The following is a 19,365-nucleotide window of genomic DNA, read 5'->3' as shown; positions in this document are numbered from 1 at the left end:
TTAATTTTCAGTAAATTATGTAGAGTCTTGCAATATATCGCAATATGTATTGTATCGCAATGTATCGTGATACAACCATATCGTGACCCATGTATCGTGATACGTATTGTATCGTGAGGTCCTTGCCAATACCCAGCCCTAATTTTGAATAGCGTCAATCTGCCGCTTCGTTATGCAGAAAGTGTGTAGATTTGATGTCACTTCTAGATGGGAATGGTAACGTATTGATCGTGATATTCTGGTGTGTTTATGCTGCGGAATTGACCGTGGCTGGCAGTGTGTTTTGTGGCTCTCACCGTTGCTGCTGTCGGGTTGTGTGTGATACAGCGACTTTGTATCAGGCAGTCTGCAGTGTTGGAGTTTCCAACACTTAAAAACGCTCGACTGCTTCTCTTCCTTGATAAACACAGCTGACATGACAACACAGTGCAGCAGGTCTCACATGCTGCGGTGCTGCATTCAGATCTCTCTTCACCGCGACGCTGCGTTGCTCAAAGTGACAACGTGATAGTTAGACTATGGATTGGATCGGATTCTACTTATTTTTCCCATCAAATATCCGATCAAGTGATTTTGGCCGGATCGGCACCGATACCGATACTGAGTATCGGAATATCCCTAGTTTGTAAGCCATGTTATAAGCCATTATTTTTCGTTCGGCTGTTTAGTCCGGACCGTGGTCCGAGGGAGGTTCAGTGTGAAGGGCTGTGTGAAGTGTCTGTGTGACCTTTATTGTGAAGGACTGTGTGAAGTGTCTGTTGGACTTTTATTGTGAAGGACTGTGTGAAGTGTGTTTTGGATTTTTATTCAGAATAATACAATGATTACCATGGTGCAAAACCATGTTCTGATTGGTCGAATTGCACGGAATTCGGCACTGCACTACGTCGGGTCCCCAGCAGCACTGGGCTATATTCTAGCAGTATATTTTATGCTAGGCCAGACTATACTCGAGTATAGGTTGGCGGGGGCTGTTAATCTGGCCTGCTACACCTTATAGATGGCCGCTGAAATTGCACGAACAGAACTAAAGTGAAATCCACTAAACTAAACTTGAGTGAACTTTACTGATCTGAATGAAACCAAACAACACAAAGTGAAACTGAACTAAATTGAAACTGCCTGGCCAATATGAGATCTGCTCAGTGAAACATCAAAGTGTCAGTCAGACCTTGTTCTGCAGCGCCTCCAGTTTACTCTGCTGTGCCTCCAGTTTGCTCTGCATATTGCTCTGCATGTTGCTCTGCATGTTGCTCTGCAGCACCTCCAGTTTGCTCTGCATGTTGCTCTGCTGTGCCTCCAGTTTGCTCTGCATGTTGCTCTGCATGTTGCTCTGCAGCGCCTCCAGTTTGCTCTGCATGTTGCTCTGCTGTGCCTCCAGTTTGCTCTGCATGTTGCTCTGCATGTTGCTCTGCAGCGCCTCCAGTTTGCTCTGCATGTTGCTCTGCAGCGCCTCCAGTTTGCTCTGCAGGCTCTTTGTCTCCTGGCCGGCGGCAGAAAGTGAGGACTCCAGCATGAAACCTGGGACAGAGACAAACAAATTGCAAAAGTTCAGTTTAAGTTAAATTGCATAAACTGGTATAAATATGAATTTTAACAGTATATTGCTACAACAAATATGAATGTATTAATTTGAGTCCTGTTTCCATCTTGTGAATGATTGGTACTAAATAGTGATGCCTCTTCATGCTATCAGTGATTCAACAACAGATGTATGAAAACATTTCAGTAATACCTTTATAGAGGAGGAGAATATTCACTCCGGCCAGCAAGATGAGGAAAGCAACAGCCACGTATAAGCACCACTGCCTTTTTGGCTGCTTCGACTTCCCATCTGAAAGACAAATAAAAAACTACAATAGAAAACAGTAGACTATGAGCCGTGTCCTGCAGGAGAATGGCCTCTAGAGGCAGCATCTCAATAGAAAACAGTAGAATATGAGCCATGTCCTGCAGGAGAATGGCCTCTAGAGGCAGCATCTCAATAGAAAACAGTAGAATATGTGCCGTGTCCTGCAGGAGACTTATGAAATGTATAGGGGTGTCACGATACACTCAGTTCACGATACGATACGATACGATACACGATATTGGATTCACGATAACGATACGATACGATATTTTAACAATAGAGGGTATGCATGTGATGTCACAGAGGCAGAAGTCACTGTGGGGTCACGCCCACTGAGTCACAGCAAGACTGAGCTTGAATGCAGTAATCAGCGTAGATAAGTGACACCTGCTGCTCAGGGAGGAATTTGACACTCATTTTGACACTCGTTCCCGATTGAGGGGGCGTGTTCCAGTGGGTGTGCATACCCTCTATACTCTTTTGCGATTTGTAAGTTAATTTGTATGCTAATTTGAGTAATTTCAGAATTTTCATATTGTCTGTAACGTCCCTCGTCTGTTCAAACAAAGCAATGAAAAGGAGAGCGAGCATGCAATCAGTGCCACCATGTTCAGCTTCTTTTTCTCGCGATATGAGATTTAATCTCAACGATACATATGTCACGTTTTGATATCGCGATATATCGTGGGACGATATATTGTGACATCCCTAATGAAAAGCATTCGATTTTGATTGTAAAACACATGAAAAAAAAATCTGCATCATCCATTAATTTCTGTTATACCATGGTCTGGATGAATACTCTTCTCTGATTGGCCGGCAGGTGTGCGTTAAAATTGTTTAATGCACACGATTACGATTCAAAATACAATGCTACAGCATGCGCTGGGACGCGTCATCAGTGATGTTAACACATTCACTGCCAGCCGTTTTTTTTTTACTGTAGGTAGCTTCTGCCAAGGTTTTTTTTTGAGGATTCTGGCTCATCTTTCAACAGCCGAGGATTATTTTCTGCTAAGATTTTGTGAACACAAAATATCTCAAAAGAACTAATAGAATGTGTGCTTTCTCTGTCTAAAAGAGTTAGTTTGTAGAGTTAGTAGTTATGTAGGCATTAGCACTTGAATACAGCATGGTTTCAGCGTCTGAAAATTTAAGCTGAGAAAAATGCCTTTTTGTGAAATTCGATAGAACAGTCACTTTAACCATTCATTTTTGGCATCAGTAAGACGTCAGACATCTAAACAATAGTTTTGAACAGTAATTTCCTCCATAACAGCAGGAAACCCCCCTCTCCTTCAAACTCCTCCCTCCATGTGTGTTCTCCTCCTGCCTCCCTGGCTCTGCAGCGGGCGTGTCACAAGCGAGTTGCTGCTGCTGCTGCTGCCTGTCTGCTGGTGGCCGCTCTTTGGGCGAGTCTGGTGGGCTCGCTCGTTTCTTGGGGTTTCGGTTGAGAGCTTTGATGAAGCTTTTGCGATTCTGGTCTTATTTATGCTGCGTGTTTCAAAGTGTGTTCCACCCGTAATCTATTATGCAAACTTGCAATCCCCCACCACCAGCTCCCTGCGCGAAAGCGTTTTCGCCAATCCATTTTCATGAGAATGGCTTCCTCACGCGGCTGTTTTTGCTTGGCTTTCTCTCGTCTGGAGAGCACTGTCGCCACTTAGTGGGTCGGTAAAATAGATTATACACATTCAATACCTCCCATATTTTAATATGAGATGTAAAAGGGGTTGATCGACGTCCCAGCGTCAATTTTTTTTTTTTTTTTAACACGTTCACTGCCAATGACGTGTTAATACGTCAAAAAAAATCCAACGGTTGACTGCCAATGACGTGTTAACACATTCACTGCCAGCCATTTTTTTTTTACTGTAGGTAGCTTCTGCCAAGCCGTTTTTTGAGGATTCTGGCTCATTTTACAAGAGCCGAGGATAATTTTCTGCTTGGACTTTGTGAACACGAAGTTCACAAAAGTACTAATAGAATGTGTGCTTTCTCTGTCTAAAAGAGTTAGTTTGTAGAGTTAGTAGTTATGTAGATATTAGCCGTTGAGTACAGCATGGTTTCAGTGTCTGAGACAGGAAGCTGAGATAATCGCACTTTTGTGAAATTCAATCAAACAGGCAGAACAGTCACTTTAACCATTTATTTTTGGCATCAGTGAGAGATCAGACATCTGAACAATATAGTTCTGAACACCCTCTCCTTTAAACTCCTCCCTCCGTGGGCGTGTCTGGTGGCGTTTGTCACAAGCCAGTTTCTCCTGCCTGTCTGAGCAGTGAGCAGCCTCCCTCTCTGGCGGCCCCTCGTCGGCGAGTGTGGCGAGTGTGGACTGTGGATGGGACTCAATCGTTTCTTGGATTTTCGGTTGAGAGCTTTGATGAAGCTTTGTGCGATTCTAGGCTTTATGCTGCCCACCCAGTCTATTTTTGGAACCCCCCACCGTTGTGCGCCGGGTGTGCAGCAGCGTGAAAGCGTTTTCGCCTACAGTATGAGAATGAGGCTCGTTCGTTTCTGGGTTTTCGGAATGCGTGCGATTCTGGCCTTTCTGCGGGTGTTTCAAAGTGTGTTTCACCCATAATCTATTATGCAAATTTGCAATCCCCCACGCCAGCACCGCTCTCCGCTCTCGGTGTGCTGCTGCTGGCGCGGCCGCTCTCGGGCGAGTCTGGTGACTGATGACTGTAAAATCGCCAAGCCATTTCCTTGAGAATGGCTTGCTCCCGCGGCTGTTTTTGGTTGGCTTTCTCTCTGTCGGGAGAGCACTGTCGCCACTTAGTTGGTCGGTAAAATAGATTATACACATTCAATACTTCCAATATTTTTATAGGAGACGGGGGGAGCGTTGATCCACGCCCGACCGTCAATTTTTTTTTTTTTTTTTTAAGACGAGATATCTCGTCTTTGGCACTCAACGGTTGGATTCTGTAAGACGGGATATCTCGTCATTGGCAGTCAACGTGTTAATACGTCAAAAAAATGATTTTTTTTTTTTGACCGTGGGATGTGCATCTAACCCTTTTACATCTCTTATATAAATATTGGAGCCACCGAACGTGTACAACCCATTCCACCGACCCACTAAGTGGCGACAGTGCTCTCCCAGACTAGAAAAAGCAGAGCCAAAACTGCAGGGGAACGCACGATGAAACCATTCTCATACTGTAGAATGGATTGGCGAAAACGCTTTCGCTTTCACGCTGATTGCTGGCGGTGAGGGATTGCAAATTTGCATAATAGATTACGGGTGGAACACACTTTGAAACACACAGCATAAATAAGACCAGAATCGCAAAAGCTTCATCAAAGCTCTCAACCGAAACTCCAAGAAACGAGCGAGCCCATCCAGACTTGCACAGCGGCCGCCAGCAGACAGGAGCAGCAGCAGCAAAGCAGTGAGCCTGGTGACGCGAGGTTACAGCAGCAACAGAAACGAGCTTGTGACACGCCCGCTGCAGCCAAGAAGAACACACACGGAGGGAGGAGTTTGAAGGAGAGGGGTGTTTCCTGCTGTTATGGAGGAAATTACTGTTCAAAACTATTGTTTAGATGTCTGACGTCTTACTGATGCCAAAAATGAATGGTTAAAGTGACTGTTCTATCGAATTTCACAAAAAGCCATTTATCTCAGAATAAATTTTCAGACGCTGAAACCATGCTGTATTCAAGTGCTAATGCCTACATAACTACTAACTCTACAAACTAACTCTTTTAGACAGAGAAAGCACACATTCTATTAGTTCTTTTTAGATATTTTGTGTTCACAAAATCTTAGCAGAAAAGAATCCTCAGGTCTTGAAAGATGAGCCAGAATCCTCAAAAAACCCCTCTGGCAGAAGCTACCTACAGTAAAAAAAAAAACAGCTGGCAGTGAATGTGTTAAGACGAGATATCTCGTCATTGGCAGTCAACCGTTTTTTTTTTTAAGACGAGATATCTCGTCAACGGCAGTGAACGTGTTAACACATTCACTGCCAACAGTTTTTTTTTTTTACTGTAGGTAGCTTCTGCCATGTTTTTTTTTGAGGATTCTGGCTCATCTTTCAAGAGCCAAGGATTATTTTCTGCTAGGATTTTGTGAACACAAAATATCTCAAAAGAACTAATAGAATGTGTGCTTTCTCTGTCTAAAAGAGATAGTTTGTAGAGTTAGTAGTTATGTAGGCATTAGCAGTTGAATACAGCATGGTTTCAGCGTCTGAAAATTTAAGCTGAGATAAATACCTTTTTGTGAAATTCGATAGAACAGTCACTTTAACCATTTATTTTCGGCATCAGTAAGACGTCAGACATCTAAACAATAGTTTTGAACAGTAATTTCCTCCATAACAGCAGGAAACCCCCCTCTCCTTCAAACTCCTCCCTCCGTGTGTGTTCTCCTCCTCCCTCCGTGGCTGCAGCGGGTGTGTCACAAGCGAGTTCTGCTGTCTGTGCTGCCTGGCTGCCCCTCGTCGGGCGAGTCTGGATGGGCTCGCTCGTTTCTTGGGGTTTCGGTTGAGAGCTTTGATGAAGCTTTTGCGATTCTGGGCTTATTTATGCTGCGTGTTTCAAAGTGTGTTGCACCCAGTCTATTTTTGGAACCCCCCACCGTTGTGCGCCACCGTTGTGCGCCAGCGCGAAAGCGTTTTCGCCAAACCATTCTACAGTATGAGAATGGTTTCCTCGCGCTTTCCCCTGCAGTTTTGGCTCGGCTTTTTCTAGTCTGGAGAGCACTGTCGCCACTTAGTGGGTCGGTGGAATGGGTTGTACACGTTCGGTGGCTCCCATATTTTTATAGGAGATGTAAAAGGGTTAGATCCACGTCCCACCGTCAATTTTTTTTTTTTTTTTTTTTTGACGAGTTGACTCGTCCACGGCAGTCAAGCGTTGGTTTCTGCTTGACGAGTTGACTCGTCCACGGCAGTGAACGTGTTAACTGGGGTCGTAAGGTGTTTCGGGTCTATCGAACATCATACTGTACACCCTCGCCCAGTAGACCCAGCCGAGGCCGATTAAGACCCTGACCCGCGTCCCGGAAGCAGCCGCTCACGGATCAGCCTTCCTACTCTGTCTGCAACGTTGCCCGCGGAAGGGTTGATCATGCCCAATCCGCTGCAATAGAGCTAGTGCTACACCGCAGCATTGAAAGACCCTTCGGTGCATGGAGGGCTAAGGCCATGTGGGTGAATCCAGGCCGCGCTCCTCCTTCGTCTCACCAGACCCTCCCAAAAGGCAATCCTACTATGCCGCACCATAGACAAAGAGGATGCTTCAAGCAGGCCTGTGCGCTGCATGTCAGGCGAGCACCTCGCTCTAGCCTGAAGGACCCCAGGCCGCACCGATCTTTACACAGCTTTTCAGGAGGCTAATCCGTAGCGTTTGTGGATTTCTCACTCACGAGAGAGCCAGGCTGGGGTGCTAAACCCATCCCGTACCGGGTGCCGTCTCTCCGACCGTCAACTGTCTCTCCAGCTTGTCACGTAGTCCACTCGAGTTTAATCATATGTTCTAAATTTATCTGCTACCCAACCTGCACAGCTGTTTAATTAAACAGGCAGCACAGCCCAACAGTCAGTAGGCTACTCATGTAACACACAATAAATCCGGCCTGGGGGCCAATTACGACCCGCAGACAGATTTTAAATGGCCCGTGGCTTGTCTCCCAACATATAGTATATGTGGCCCTCCACACAGTATTGCTTAATCAAACAAGTTCACTTTGTATTTTTACCACGTGCGAAGCACGGGTCACAGGGGCGTATCTACGGGTGGGCCTGGGTAGGCACAGGCCCACCCACTTCTTGCCCTGGCCCACCCAAAAAAAAAAAAAAAAAAAAAAAAAAAATGTATTGGTTGTTTTCTAGAGGCAAACTTGCTGCTGCATTGCTAGCCAATGGTTTTGTTACTTTTGTAAAAACGCAGGGCACATCAGCTCCAGAGTCTAATGCATGACAACTTCATGACATCTAGGAATTTTGTTCTCTCTGTGGATAAATAAACCAGAGGGCGTCTTGTTCAAACTTGAAGCAGCCTCAGTGTTGTTATTTTTTAAACTCACAGCAGTATATGGATCAGTGGTTCTAATTTCTGTATAAAGTAACAGTATACACACAAGTATAAGCATTCATGTATGCAACATTTGGCACCTATATGTAACCTTTTAAGGTTGAGATAATTGAATTATCATTATATGGTCCAAATATTTCAGTAAAGCACTTGAAACACTTGAAATATTCTTGCTTGGGTGGTATCATTCTACTTGAAATGATGGTCAAATGCATTATTTTTAGTAAAATAACACGTCAAATTTTTCGGAGTGGGCCCGGCCTTCGGCCGGGCATCTGCATCCCTTCCTATCCAGGCCCACCCAATTTGATCCAGGCCCACCTATAATTCAATTTCTGCATACGCCCCTGTCGGGTCAACAGACTATTATTTCAGTATCAGTCAGTTATATATAACAGAAAGGACGCTTTCCACTTTCGGGGACGCTGGATGACTTTCACTCTCGTTTCCCGAAGGGGTGGTGTGTTTCATATGCCTGACCCCAGCCGCTTGGGACGCTGCCTTCATTTCGACAAACACACACTGACTCACACACACATACACACAGACACACACACACACACACACACACACACACACACACACACTGCCTCACACACGCACCTCCACACTGACTCACACACACAATGCAAATACCCTCGGCCCGTTTTACACACTCACTATTTCGTTATTATTTTGCTAAAACGGTAAGTGGCGAACTGCATTTTACAGAACATTTCACAGACATGAACTCTGTCAGTGTCTCCTCGCGTTATGTCTCCTCACATTACAGCCAATGTTTTTATTACCTCAATTTGGTTGTCACTGCAATCCCTTTGAAGTCCTTTCTGCGCGCCCGCGAGAGGGAGGGATTGAGAGACAGAGAAAGAGATCGAGTCGTTACGAGACTGTTTTAATTGAGTCCACTGTAAATCCTCCAATCTTTTCTTTTGTCTCCGCCGTTTACCCGCTGCAAACACGTTTGTATTGTCCCACCCCAGTCAACAAAATAACCCAAATTGCATCAAAACACAGATGTTTTTAACAGGTATATATGATGTGATGGTGTCGTTATGAGATAGGGATAATATATACAGTCAATAGGCCTACACCTATCCAAATTACGCATGGGGAGAATTACAGCATGCCTCACGCAAACTGTTCAGGGACTGCAAGACGGGAATCTGGTTTGATGTAACGCCCAGGCATTGCCAGGGCGAATAATTCTGTGAATGTGAATAATAATAATAAATTCACATATAATAATAATGTGAATGTGAATAATTCTGGTGGGTAACACCGCCCAAATCCCATTTACGCCATGCATAAATGATTTGGCACGCCTTTAATCTGCGTTTGCGCCCATTGTTGTGACGAGTTATGCTTCCCCCTTTTTAATTGCATCACCACCATAGTTTGGAGCAGGGAGGTCACGTCTACCCAAACAATTATATCATTTTTAAACAGTTAAAGTCCCTGGAAACCAGATTTTTTTTTTTTTATTATTTAGCATTTTGAGTTAATCACATCACAGGAACCTATGTTAATAAGCCACCAGCCAAATTTGAACGATGATGAACGTCGCAAAGTATATAAATTTAGGTTTGACAGTCATGGCAAAAGTCATGAGAATCAATTAGATTTTAGAGTGTATTTTCTCCCGCGGACTGTGTGGGCGTGTCCCGTTTGCAGCAGGTCTCTCTCTCAATCGGAGAAGGAGACCTGCTCGGAGGAGACCTCTCTCTCCGTTAACGGAGAGAGAGGTCTCCGTTAACGGAGAGAGAAGGAGAGAGAGAGAGAAGGAAAGAGAGATGGAGTGTGTGTGTGTGTGTGTGTGTTCGCGCGTTGCTCGGTGCATAGCCTAGTACTGACAGAGAGGAAGAGATCTCTGCACTGCGAGTGAACAGCGCTACTGTGTGTGTGTCAGTGTGTGTGTGTGCGCGCATGCGTGCATGCGTGTGTGTGATTCAATTAAATCTTATGACGTGATAAGATCATGCATTTTAGCACCACGCGCACCGCTCTCTTCAATGAGGAAATGGAAATCCAGACCTTGTAGAAAAGTGTCGATTTTTGGGGTTAGGGTTGGAAGTAATGTCAACATACTTTCTGAGGCACACAATTACTCACATAAGACCCTAAATTTAATAGTTAGAATGTTTTTGTGGATTTTGGTTTCCAGGGACTTTGAGGTTCTGTATACATCATTACAATATGCTCCCGTGAGGTGGGGATGCGTTTGGCGGCGGGGGCATAACACCTGGACACTTGCGCATGGCAGACTGCTATCGTCGTGCAGAGACGATAGTATAAGACAGGCGCAAACAGGTACAAAGCAGATAGCGCCTGTACCAAGATAGAGCCCTATTAATTCAGTGTCAGTCATATGGAATGGAAAGGACGCTTTCCACTTTCGGGGACGTGCACTGTATTCACTTCCCAGTCAGCAGCGCCGAGGCGTGCCTTCATCTCATCCCCTCCTCTCACCCCTGTGCCAAATGCGCACAAACGCAGCTATAGGCCTGCTTGTCACCAAGGATTCTCTACTTACTTCTTAACCGATTTCTGTCATTCAAAATGCTCTGGAATCTGTGTCATCTGCTCGCTAATTATCAATTAGGTTCTTCTCACCATTCAATCTAAGAGTACAACTTGAAGTGTGAATGTTGCATTTTGCCACAAATTGCATCATCGCGTCCGACACCTGACATCGCCTCATGTTCTTTGATAGCCTATTGGAGATTTCTTTCTTCTTTTTTATTGGATTGACATTATTATGCAGTTTTGAGGATAAAGCAGCATTTTCCTACAAGCAGTGGCGTTGTTAGTCCTGGCCTTTCAGGACCCCAGATCTTTTATGAAAAGCGCCGGATCTAAAATAGGACTCATTTTTCATATTTTCATTTCTTTTTACAAAAAAATTAAATAGCTGGCCCCCCTCTATTCACCTTAACCTTAACTTGTACCACTGTGCCTTCAGAAGTTGTAGTTATCATAGACTGTGTTACATAGTTGATTGCTCTATTGCTGACAAAAATGTGTTATTGTAAGTCGCTTTGGATAAAAGCGTCTGCCAAATGACATAATGTAATGTAATGTATTCATCTCTCACTCATGCTATAAAGCCCTAAAATATATAGTATTTGTGATCAGAAATTTTGAAAATACAGTTAGGTCTAGAGCAGTGCTGACCAATTTGGGGCCCGCGGGCGCTCTGTTTGTTTTGGCCCGCCACGGATTTGGGGAAAAAAATCCCTGGTTGCTACTCCACCCTCTGCCTATCTGGGTAGAGCCGAAACTGGCTCCATGCTTCCTCCGAGACATGGGCTGTTAGCCAGCCGCTTCTTTTCACCTGACGGGGGAAGCTTCACCAGTAGGACATAGCACGTGAGCACGTGAGCACGCTATTCCAACCAGTTCCCCCTCCCTCTGAACATTTTCAAAGTACCTTGAGGATTTTTCAAGTTGTGAATTAAGTCAAATTTCTCTCTTGATTACAAAGGTGGAAAATACAACTGTTTTTAACTGGGTGTTTACTGATTAAATGTTTAAGCTCCCCACAAATGCAGATGTTTTTTTAAATATATATAACCAATTGCAAATTATTACAATTACCAAACAGATAAAAAGTAGATTATTATATTGAAATGTTATTTTAGATTTAGAATGTTAATTTTCTATAAAACACAATACATTTTAATGTAATTCCACAACGTTTATTTTTGGCCCTCGGCCCTCCACCCAGATTGAGTTTTGGCCCTGCATGGGAAAGAATTTGGGCACCCCTGGTCTAGAGGAAGTTACTCACACACACACACACACACACACACACACACACACACACACACACACACACACACACACACACACACACACACACACACACACACACACACACACACAGTCTGATCTGCTGGCCACAGAGCAGTTGGGTTTAAGGGCCTTGCTCAAGGGCACCTCAGTGGTGGTTGAACCGACGACCTTCCAGTCACAAGCTCGCTTCTCTAACCATTGGGCCACAACTGCCCAATCTGGCAGACACACACACACACACACACACACACACACAAACACTCACACCCAGGGACCACCTCCACTGCGTATACCCCCCTCCCCCCCATAAAATAAAATGTGCTGATTTAACCATGCAATAGCAGCAGAAAGGCTAAATAAAAATATAAGGCTACTAGCTGGTTCAAAATGGACACACACGGACACTCTCTCACACTCACACACACACACGCACACACACACACACACACACACACACACACACACACACACACACACACACACACACACACACACACACACAGTAATATAGGCTACTTCAATATTGGGGGATGGATCCTTTATCTCCCCCTATTGTATCTTTGCTTTCATCATGACACTATACAAGAAGTAACACAAATCACATGGAATAACAATTGCCACCATTTCACGTCACTCCATCCGTGGCTGTACCCCATCTAGCCACAACCCAGGGATGCCTGCACATGCCACACACCACACATGGTCCAGGGCTGAATTTGCCCTTGTTTCCGTTCACCTGACAGCACTATCATAAGCCATTTCCAGAGATGAACTCTGGACTATGTCCGTTGAATCAGGTGTGGGCATTACCCGGAGTCAAGTCACAACAGAAAAGCCAGCACACAAAAAAAGTCCTTTTAGAGGTTTTAATACCTTAGTCTGGGGCAGCAGCACAGCAACAAACAAGGTTTTGGCACGTAGGCCTTCTTCAGTGTACAGTCTACACTGAAGAAGGCCTACGCCCCGAAACTTGTATCGTATAATAATAATAATTATTATTATTACTATTCATTTATCTTTCGAAATAAATTTTAATTCATTCATTCATAAATTTTCCTGGTGGGGGACCCCAGATCCCCTGATTAAAAGGTGGCCTGGCTGGGGCTATATTTAGCACTTTTCCCAGCCTGAATGATTTTCCCAGTCCGGCCCTGCACTCATCCTTAGTCACTCTGGATACATCTAAATATCAGCTTGGATCCCAGAGTGAGACTCAGATATTAGCTTTGAAAAGACTCATATAGGGCATCGGTAGTGTAGCGGTAGATTCCCTGCCTACCAACACGAGGGTTGCAGGTTTGCGCCCCGTGTTACCTCCGGCTCCCTGACAGACTCATATAAGCTCTACTTCACGCACTCACATTTAAGCTGTAATTGGCTGTAGAGTTCACTGCTGCTGAGTGGCTTAATCTCCTCGTCCACCGCCATCTCCATGACAACAGATTGGTCCTCACCTGCTCTAGCAGGAGCTCTTCTAGGCTGCATGATGATAAGTGTTACTCAGCACCTATAGCAGGAGCTGTTATAGGCTGTGTAACGTAGGTCAAACCAAACTGCTCTGGGGAGGAAGTATCTGTTCTGAGCCTGAGGCAGACAAAGCCGAGCTGCGTTGCAGCTAGTTGGTAGAATGAGGAAGTTGTGAGTGAGTGGTCACAGAGAGCCATTTGCCTGCTCGACACACCAGACCATCAAATTCAGCTTTTGACACTGACAATGACATTGAATTGGCATCATTAAACACTTTGGCCTAGATTCAAATGTTATTCTATAAGGTTTGGAGTGTGAACTGGTCAATAGGAGGTCTGATAGTAAGAGTTTTACAGGCTGTTTACAGTTCTTTGAATGTGTCCCAGCCAGGACACATCAATAAGTCATGTGTCCTGGGACACATCTTTAGGTCACATGGCAGGTCATTCCATTTGTTCAAAGGGTCAGTCAAAACATTGTATAGCTCAATGCAAAGTTATTAAGTTTGTTTTGTTTGCTGTCTAAATGGTGTTACCCGAATCGCACCGAGTCCACCAGCTTATACTATATGTGAAAGCGACCTGAGGCTCTGGACCGGATTATCCATATATTGCATCGGGCGAGTGCCCGGGGGCAACAGCCAATTTTCCTTGTTTGGGTGGGTGGGGAGGGGGGTTGGCACCACACATTCAAATTAAATTCTTTATCATTTCCTTCATATTTTCTTTCATATTAGGCCTACTCTGCAGCTGAAATTAATCTTTAATACTAAAAGAATATTCATAATGAGAAAGAATCGTGATTGGTGTGTAGGTGTCCCCCCTCCTCCTTCACATTTCAATGTGTCCAGTTTTGTGTGATGAGAGAAAACCTGTTCACTGGAGGAACTGCTAAGAAAAGGTTGGCTGAAAACTACTTCCCCAAGTGTGCTCACCAGTCAGGCTTTTCTTAACCCTGCCTGTTAACTGTGGGTGAGAGATCTAAACAATTTAAAGATATCTCACCCCGTCACTAACTGTAGACTAAGGGTGAGAGATGGTTTTCACAACTTAAAAGAGTGAAGAACGAACTAGTCGAGTTGATGCTTGTGGAAAGTTTTCTCTTTGAACTGGACGTGTTTTTGCAGTGGCGATTCTAGATTCTAGTGGCTCAGTGGTTAGCGCTGTTGCCTCACAGCAAGAAGGTCCCGGGTTCGAACCCCGGTCCGTCCCAGGTCCTTTCTGTGTGGAGTTTGCATGTTCTCCCCATGTTTGTGTGGGTTTTCTCCGGGTGCTCCAGTTTCCTCCCACCATCAAAGACATCTATGTTAGGGTTGATACTCCTGCCGGTGGTGCACCTGACCAAGGCAATGGTGAAAGAGCTGGGGTTGGTCCCTGGACGCTGCGCTGCGGCTGCCCACTGCTCCCAATTCTAGGAAGGTTCCTAGTAGAGGATGGGTCAAATGCAGAGGATGAATTTCCCCATGGGGATAAAGGATAACTTAAGAGTCTGTAGGGGCCCTAGGTAAAAAATCCCCGGGGCCTTCCAACCTCATCAGCATAATTTTATTAATAACCTGACATCAACATACATCAATATTATCATTAGAATTCCTCTAGGACATATTTTATTAGCCTATTCATAACTTTGATACATGGTGCAAAGTTAACTTTTTTGTCCACCGGCCAAATGTCTAGTGAATGTTCAAATGTTAGCAGCCACTCACTGGATTAGCATTGTTTGTTTGTTTTTGGCAGGTGGTGAGTAGAGATGGGAAAAGTACCCACATTCTGTACTTAAAGGGACAGCTCACCCTAAAATCCAAAATACATAATATGTTCCCTCTCACCTGTAGTGCTATTTATCCATCGATATTGTTTTGTGTTATTTGCCTGAGTTTTGGAGATATCAGTCGCACAGTTTCTGGCTTCTCTCCAATACAATGGAACTGGATGGCACTCTGCTTGTAGTGCTCAAAGTGTTACGATTGTAGATGGTGTAATGTGGACCCAGGTGTGATGTGGACCCAGGTGCAGACAAAGGGAAGCAGCAGGCAAAGTCTCAGGTGCAACAAAAAGTTTTTACTCAAGAACTTAACAAAAACTCAAATGTCTACAGGAGAACAACAGGTAGCAAACTGACAAAAGACAACAAGGGCTACAAACAGACTGAGACAATATATACACAAAGGAATCATCAGGAACATGAGGGGCACCTGGGGAGGCAGGAACACAGAGGGCAAAACGGGAGAACTGATTGGTGCGGAGAACTCAGGTAATGGGGCTGACTAACGAGGGCACATAGGCAACAGGTGGGAGGAAAACACAGCAGACAAGGAATAAACAGAAAAACAATCACTGAGACCAGAACATAAAGTCAAATGGAAAAATGTTTCCTGAGGTCATAAAACAAGTGAGAATTAGGGTCACTCTCTCCTCCTATAATAAGAATGTGAAGTGTGTGTGTGTGTGTGTGTGTGTGTGTGTGTGTGTGTGTGTGTGTGTGTGTGTGTGTGTGTGTGTGTGTGTGTGTGTGTGTGTGTGTGTGTGTGTGTGTGTGTGTGTGTGTGTGTGTGAGCAGAAAAGTGTTGGGCCACAGCTCTGGCATTCTACTTCCTGACACAAAGGGCCAAAGAAATTCATTTGAAAAACTCAACAGCAATGTCTCTTTCCAGAAATCATGACCTGGTTACTCAAGTAATCCACAGAGCTTGTTATGAGCAGTTTCATGTAGCAACTATTTTCTTTTGACCGAACTACACCCGTTAGCTGCTGGCTAGTTCCTACAAAAGAAAATAGTTCCTACATGAAACTGCTCACAACAAAGTATGTGGATTATCTTGAGTAACCGGGTCATGATTTCCGGAAAGAGACATTGCTGTTGAGTTTTTCAAATGTATTTTTTTTTGTTTCTTTCAGTACCACAAGCCGAGTGCCATCCAGTTCCATTGTATTGAAGAGAAGGCAGCCATCTCTACAGCCGATCTCCAAAACTCAGGCAACTAACACAAAACAATATAGATGGATAGCACTACAGGTGAGAGGAAAATATGTATTTTGGATTTTAGGGTGAGCTGTCCCTTTAAGTAGAAGTACAGTTACTTGTGTAAAAAACTACTCTGGTAAAAGTGGAAGTACCGATTCAACTATTTACTCAAGTAAAAGTAAAAAAGTACAGGCTCTGAAATGTACTCAAAGAGTAAAAGTAAAAAGTATTTTTACCGGATGTTTCTGTGCAAAGCTAACTGAACCTCACGTCATATTAATAATATAATTTGAAGACTATTGAACTTAAAATATCTCCTACAAACATGTGTTTATACATCTTAAAACTCTACTTTGATTAATAATATGTGCTGTGGTTTTTCCACAAAAACAGTCAAATTATCCCATTAAAATCCTTAAAATGACATCTATTCCTCCATCATTAATATTTCCAGGATATATAATTATGCAAATAGTTAATTACAAAAGTTTAACTGTTGGATATAGGTGTCTCCTACTTTATGGAAGCCTCCAGAGCACATACACTGAGATTCAAAAACACAAGTCAAGATGTAGCCTAACTATCCTTTGTGCTTGTGCTTGTCCTGTGTTTTTGCACCTCAGTGTATGTGTATGTGTATGTGTATGTGTATGTGTATGTGTATGTGTATGTGTATGTGTATGTGTATGTGTATGTGTATGTGTATGTGTATGTGTATGTGGTCTGGGGGCTTATTATTATACTTGTGTAAGTTGAATATTGGACCAGGATTTGTTTCCAAGCTGTGATGTGATGAATCATGCTTGTAGGCCCACCTCTTGAAATCAGATTTTTAATCAGCACAGAGAAACTTTCCACTTTCAGCAGACAAATGTGAAGCTGAAACATTCAACTGAAATACAGAAACAACAAAACACACTTCAGGTGTAATTAAGCTATTATTACTTGTTCCTTCTCTCCCCTAAAAGGAGGTCAATGTAAACAATGAAGTGTAACGGACAATCTGAACGCTTTAAACATTTTCTTCCACCTATCTTCTCCCCCTCCCTGTCATCCACCATTTCTTCTGCGTCTTCCTCCCCCGCTCATACATTTTCACCTTCAGTTCCCTCCATCTCCACTAGCCTTATGCACCATGCTTTTCAAAATCTTACTAACTAGTGTCTGATCAGATTATAACTATTACACCATGTAAACAAGAGACTTGAAAAAAAAATGCTACACTGCCAGAGCCTCTGGTTCATCTGGCTCCTAGTGTTGACAACTCCAACTTCACTTTCGGCATCGCCGCTCATATTGCTGGTTCCTCTGGCTGACATGGACATCACATTATTCACAGACGCAATTTCTCAGTGCGACCGAGTGATCTCATGTTTGGTGCGTCGTTCTGATACATCGATACATGTGGTGTGGTGGACTGTGCCAGAGTCGTGTAGATAGAAGAGTCCTGACATCTCCATTCACTCTAATGGACCAGTTTTTTACTCTCAAGAGTTCCAGGAAGTAAGGTCCTGGATTAAGCAGCACTGTCGAGTTGCAGCAAAATAGACAGTTTGTGTTGTACTCTGAAAGGGTTTCCCCCCCCTTGAATCAATTGTACATTATCAGCTTTATTTTAGCATGCAAGAGTAGTGCGAGACCCATTCCTGGCTGTTCATTGGCTAATGAGTCTCGCATTTTGGTGCTCCGCTGACGCCACTCTCTCTCTAGAGGACACTAGACTGTGCACCTATTTTCCAGGTTATGTCCATGCCCCCTTAGGACAATGAAGTTTCGTAACATTGACAGAGAGCCAATCACAAGCTGACATTTAGGCGACCGGACGAGTGCCATTTTATACTATTGGTGGAGCCTGGAATGAGCTATCTCTATTCATTCTGCCCCGTTTCTTCTCGGTCTTTCTTTAATCGTTGTTGTCGTGCATCAAAACTAAAGTAACAAACTTGTTTTGAAAATGTGAGGAGTAGAAAGTACAGATACTTGTGTTAAAATGTAGGGAGTAGAAGTAAAAAGTCATCAGAAAAATAAATACTCAGTAAAGTACAGATACCCGAAGAATCTACTTAAGTACAGTATTTGTACTTCGTTACTTCCCATCTCTGGTGGTGAGTGAATCAAATCTACCTACCAGCCACTTGCACATTTATATTTGACCAGCATTTGGCTGCTGAGTGGTGACTGGTGCTAATTGTGTGCCCTGCTTTCATAGCAATTCATAGCTTAACTATTAGCTTAGCCAGGTTAACTAACAACAAAACAACAAAATGTGACACCATTGCTAGCTGAATTTATCCAACTATCCCCCCACAGACTATACCTACTAAAATAACAGCATTTAGTTATCTGCCTAATCAGTATCTGCTCCACTTGTTTTTTCCCACATCCTCTTTTTTCTATTTTGTTTTGACATCCAGATATTTCATTTCCTTCATTCACTTTCGATGACATGGAACCCCTTTAGGGAGGTTTAAATGTCATTGCAAATTGTCCATTGGTTGTTTCATGGAGAGGGGTTTGTGATCACTGCTGTGAAGTAAAGTTTGTCAGCTGTCGGGGGGTCCTAACGGATTGGGGGTTAGATTTACTAAAGTGAATGTTTTCTAATCCATAATTAATTTATATCAATCACCTACAGACTTTTCAAACAGATTTGATTGCATGATGATGTTTTCTTTGTTGTGTTTGTGAGGGCCAGATTTTCTAGTATTCAATATTTTCTTTGACATTTTTTACCCCTAAAATAACATTTTACATCAGTAATGTAGCTACAACACTGATCTACTCACTTCTAAATCGCCCCTGATCATTGAGTTATAATATGAATGGAGAGAGCGTCCCTATCTCCGCCCTGTATGTGTATTGAAGCCAAAATCTGGCCAGATCACTGAACCAGAGTCTGCGCAGTAGCGCCTTTGATTGAGAACCTGTGAGAGCTCCACGCCCCTCTGAACTTTCTTATGTAGAGCTGCTGTTTCTAGAATGCGCACAGTGCGTTGTGTATTTATACACAGTCTAGCTCTGTAAATATAACACTTTAAGTTGTAATATTTTTTGTCTCGCCAAAAGTAACCAGGAAGAGTCCCACTATGAGATCAGTTTATCAAAATGATGCCTGTACGGAAATCTGATTTTGGTTGTCGGAGATTTCTCCTCCGGGCTGCTGTGCTCTCAGCCCGGACCGGAAGTGGAGGCTCCTCTCGGCCTCACTGGGGAAATTATCCGATCCACTGCTGTGTTGATTA

At 43.7% G+C, this 19,365-nt stretch overlaps 2 protein-coding genes across 2 annotated transcripts in view; both read right to left on the bottom strand.

Moving 5' to 3' along the window:
- LOC310777967 (ATP-binding cassette sub-family C member 12-like) overlaps positions 1 to 19,365 on the bottom strand; it is a gene marked incomplete at both ends in the record, with an annotated part of 450,252 nt that overhangs the window by 38,892 nt on the left and 391,995 nt on the right. The window lies entirely within an intron of this gene.
- The window catches only part of LOC310778756 (uncharacterized protein), a gene marked incomplete at its 3' end in the record, with an annotated part of 111,486 nt that continues 93,286 nt past the window's right edge, over positions 1,166 to 19,365 (bottom strand). Inside the window, exons 2-3 of the mRNA XM_083639207.1 lie at positions 1,736 to 1,834; positions 1,166 to 1,521 (exon numbers count right to left, since the gene is read on the bottom strand). Of these exons, the coding sequence (XP_083495333.1) occupies positions 1,166 to 1,521; positions 1,736 to 1,834 (455 nt within the window). The remainder of the gene's footprint in view (positions 1,522 to 1,735; positions 1,835 to 19,365) is intronic.

This window comes from Poromitra crassiceps (assembly GCF_964638095.1).
Source record: "Poromitra crassiceps genome assembly, chromosome: 6".
Taxonomy (NCBI): Eukaryota; Metazoa; Chordata; class Actinopteri; order Beryciformes; family Melamphaidae; genus Poromitra; species Poromitra crassiceps.
Note: the sequence above shows the minus strand (reverse complement) of the source record. Positions and strands in the feature narration are given on the sequence as shown.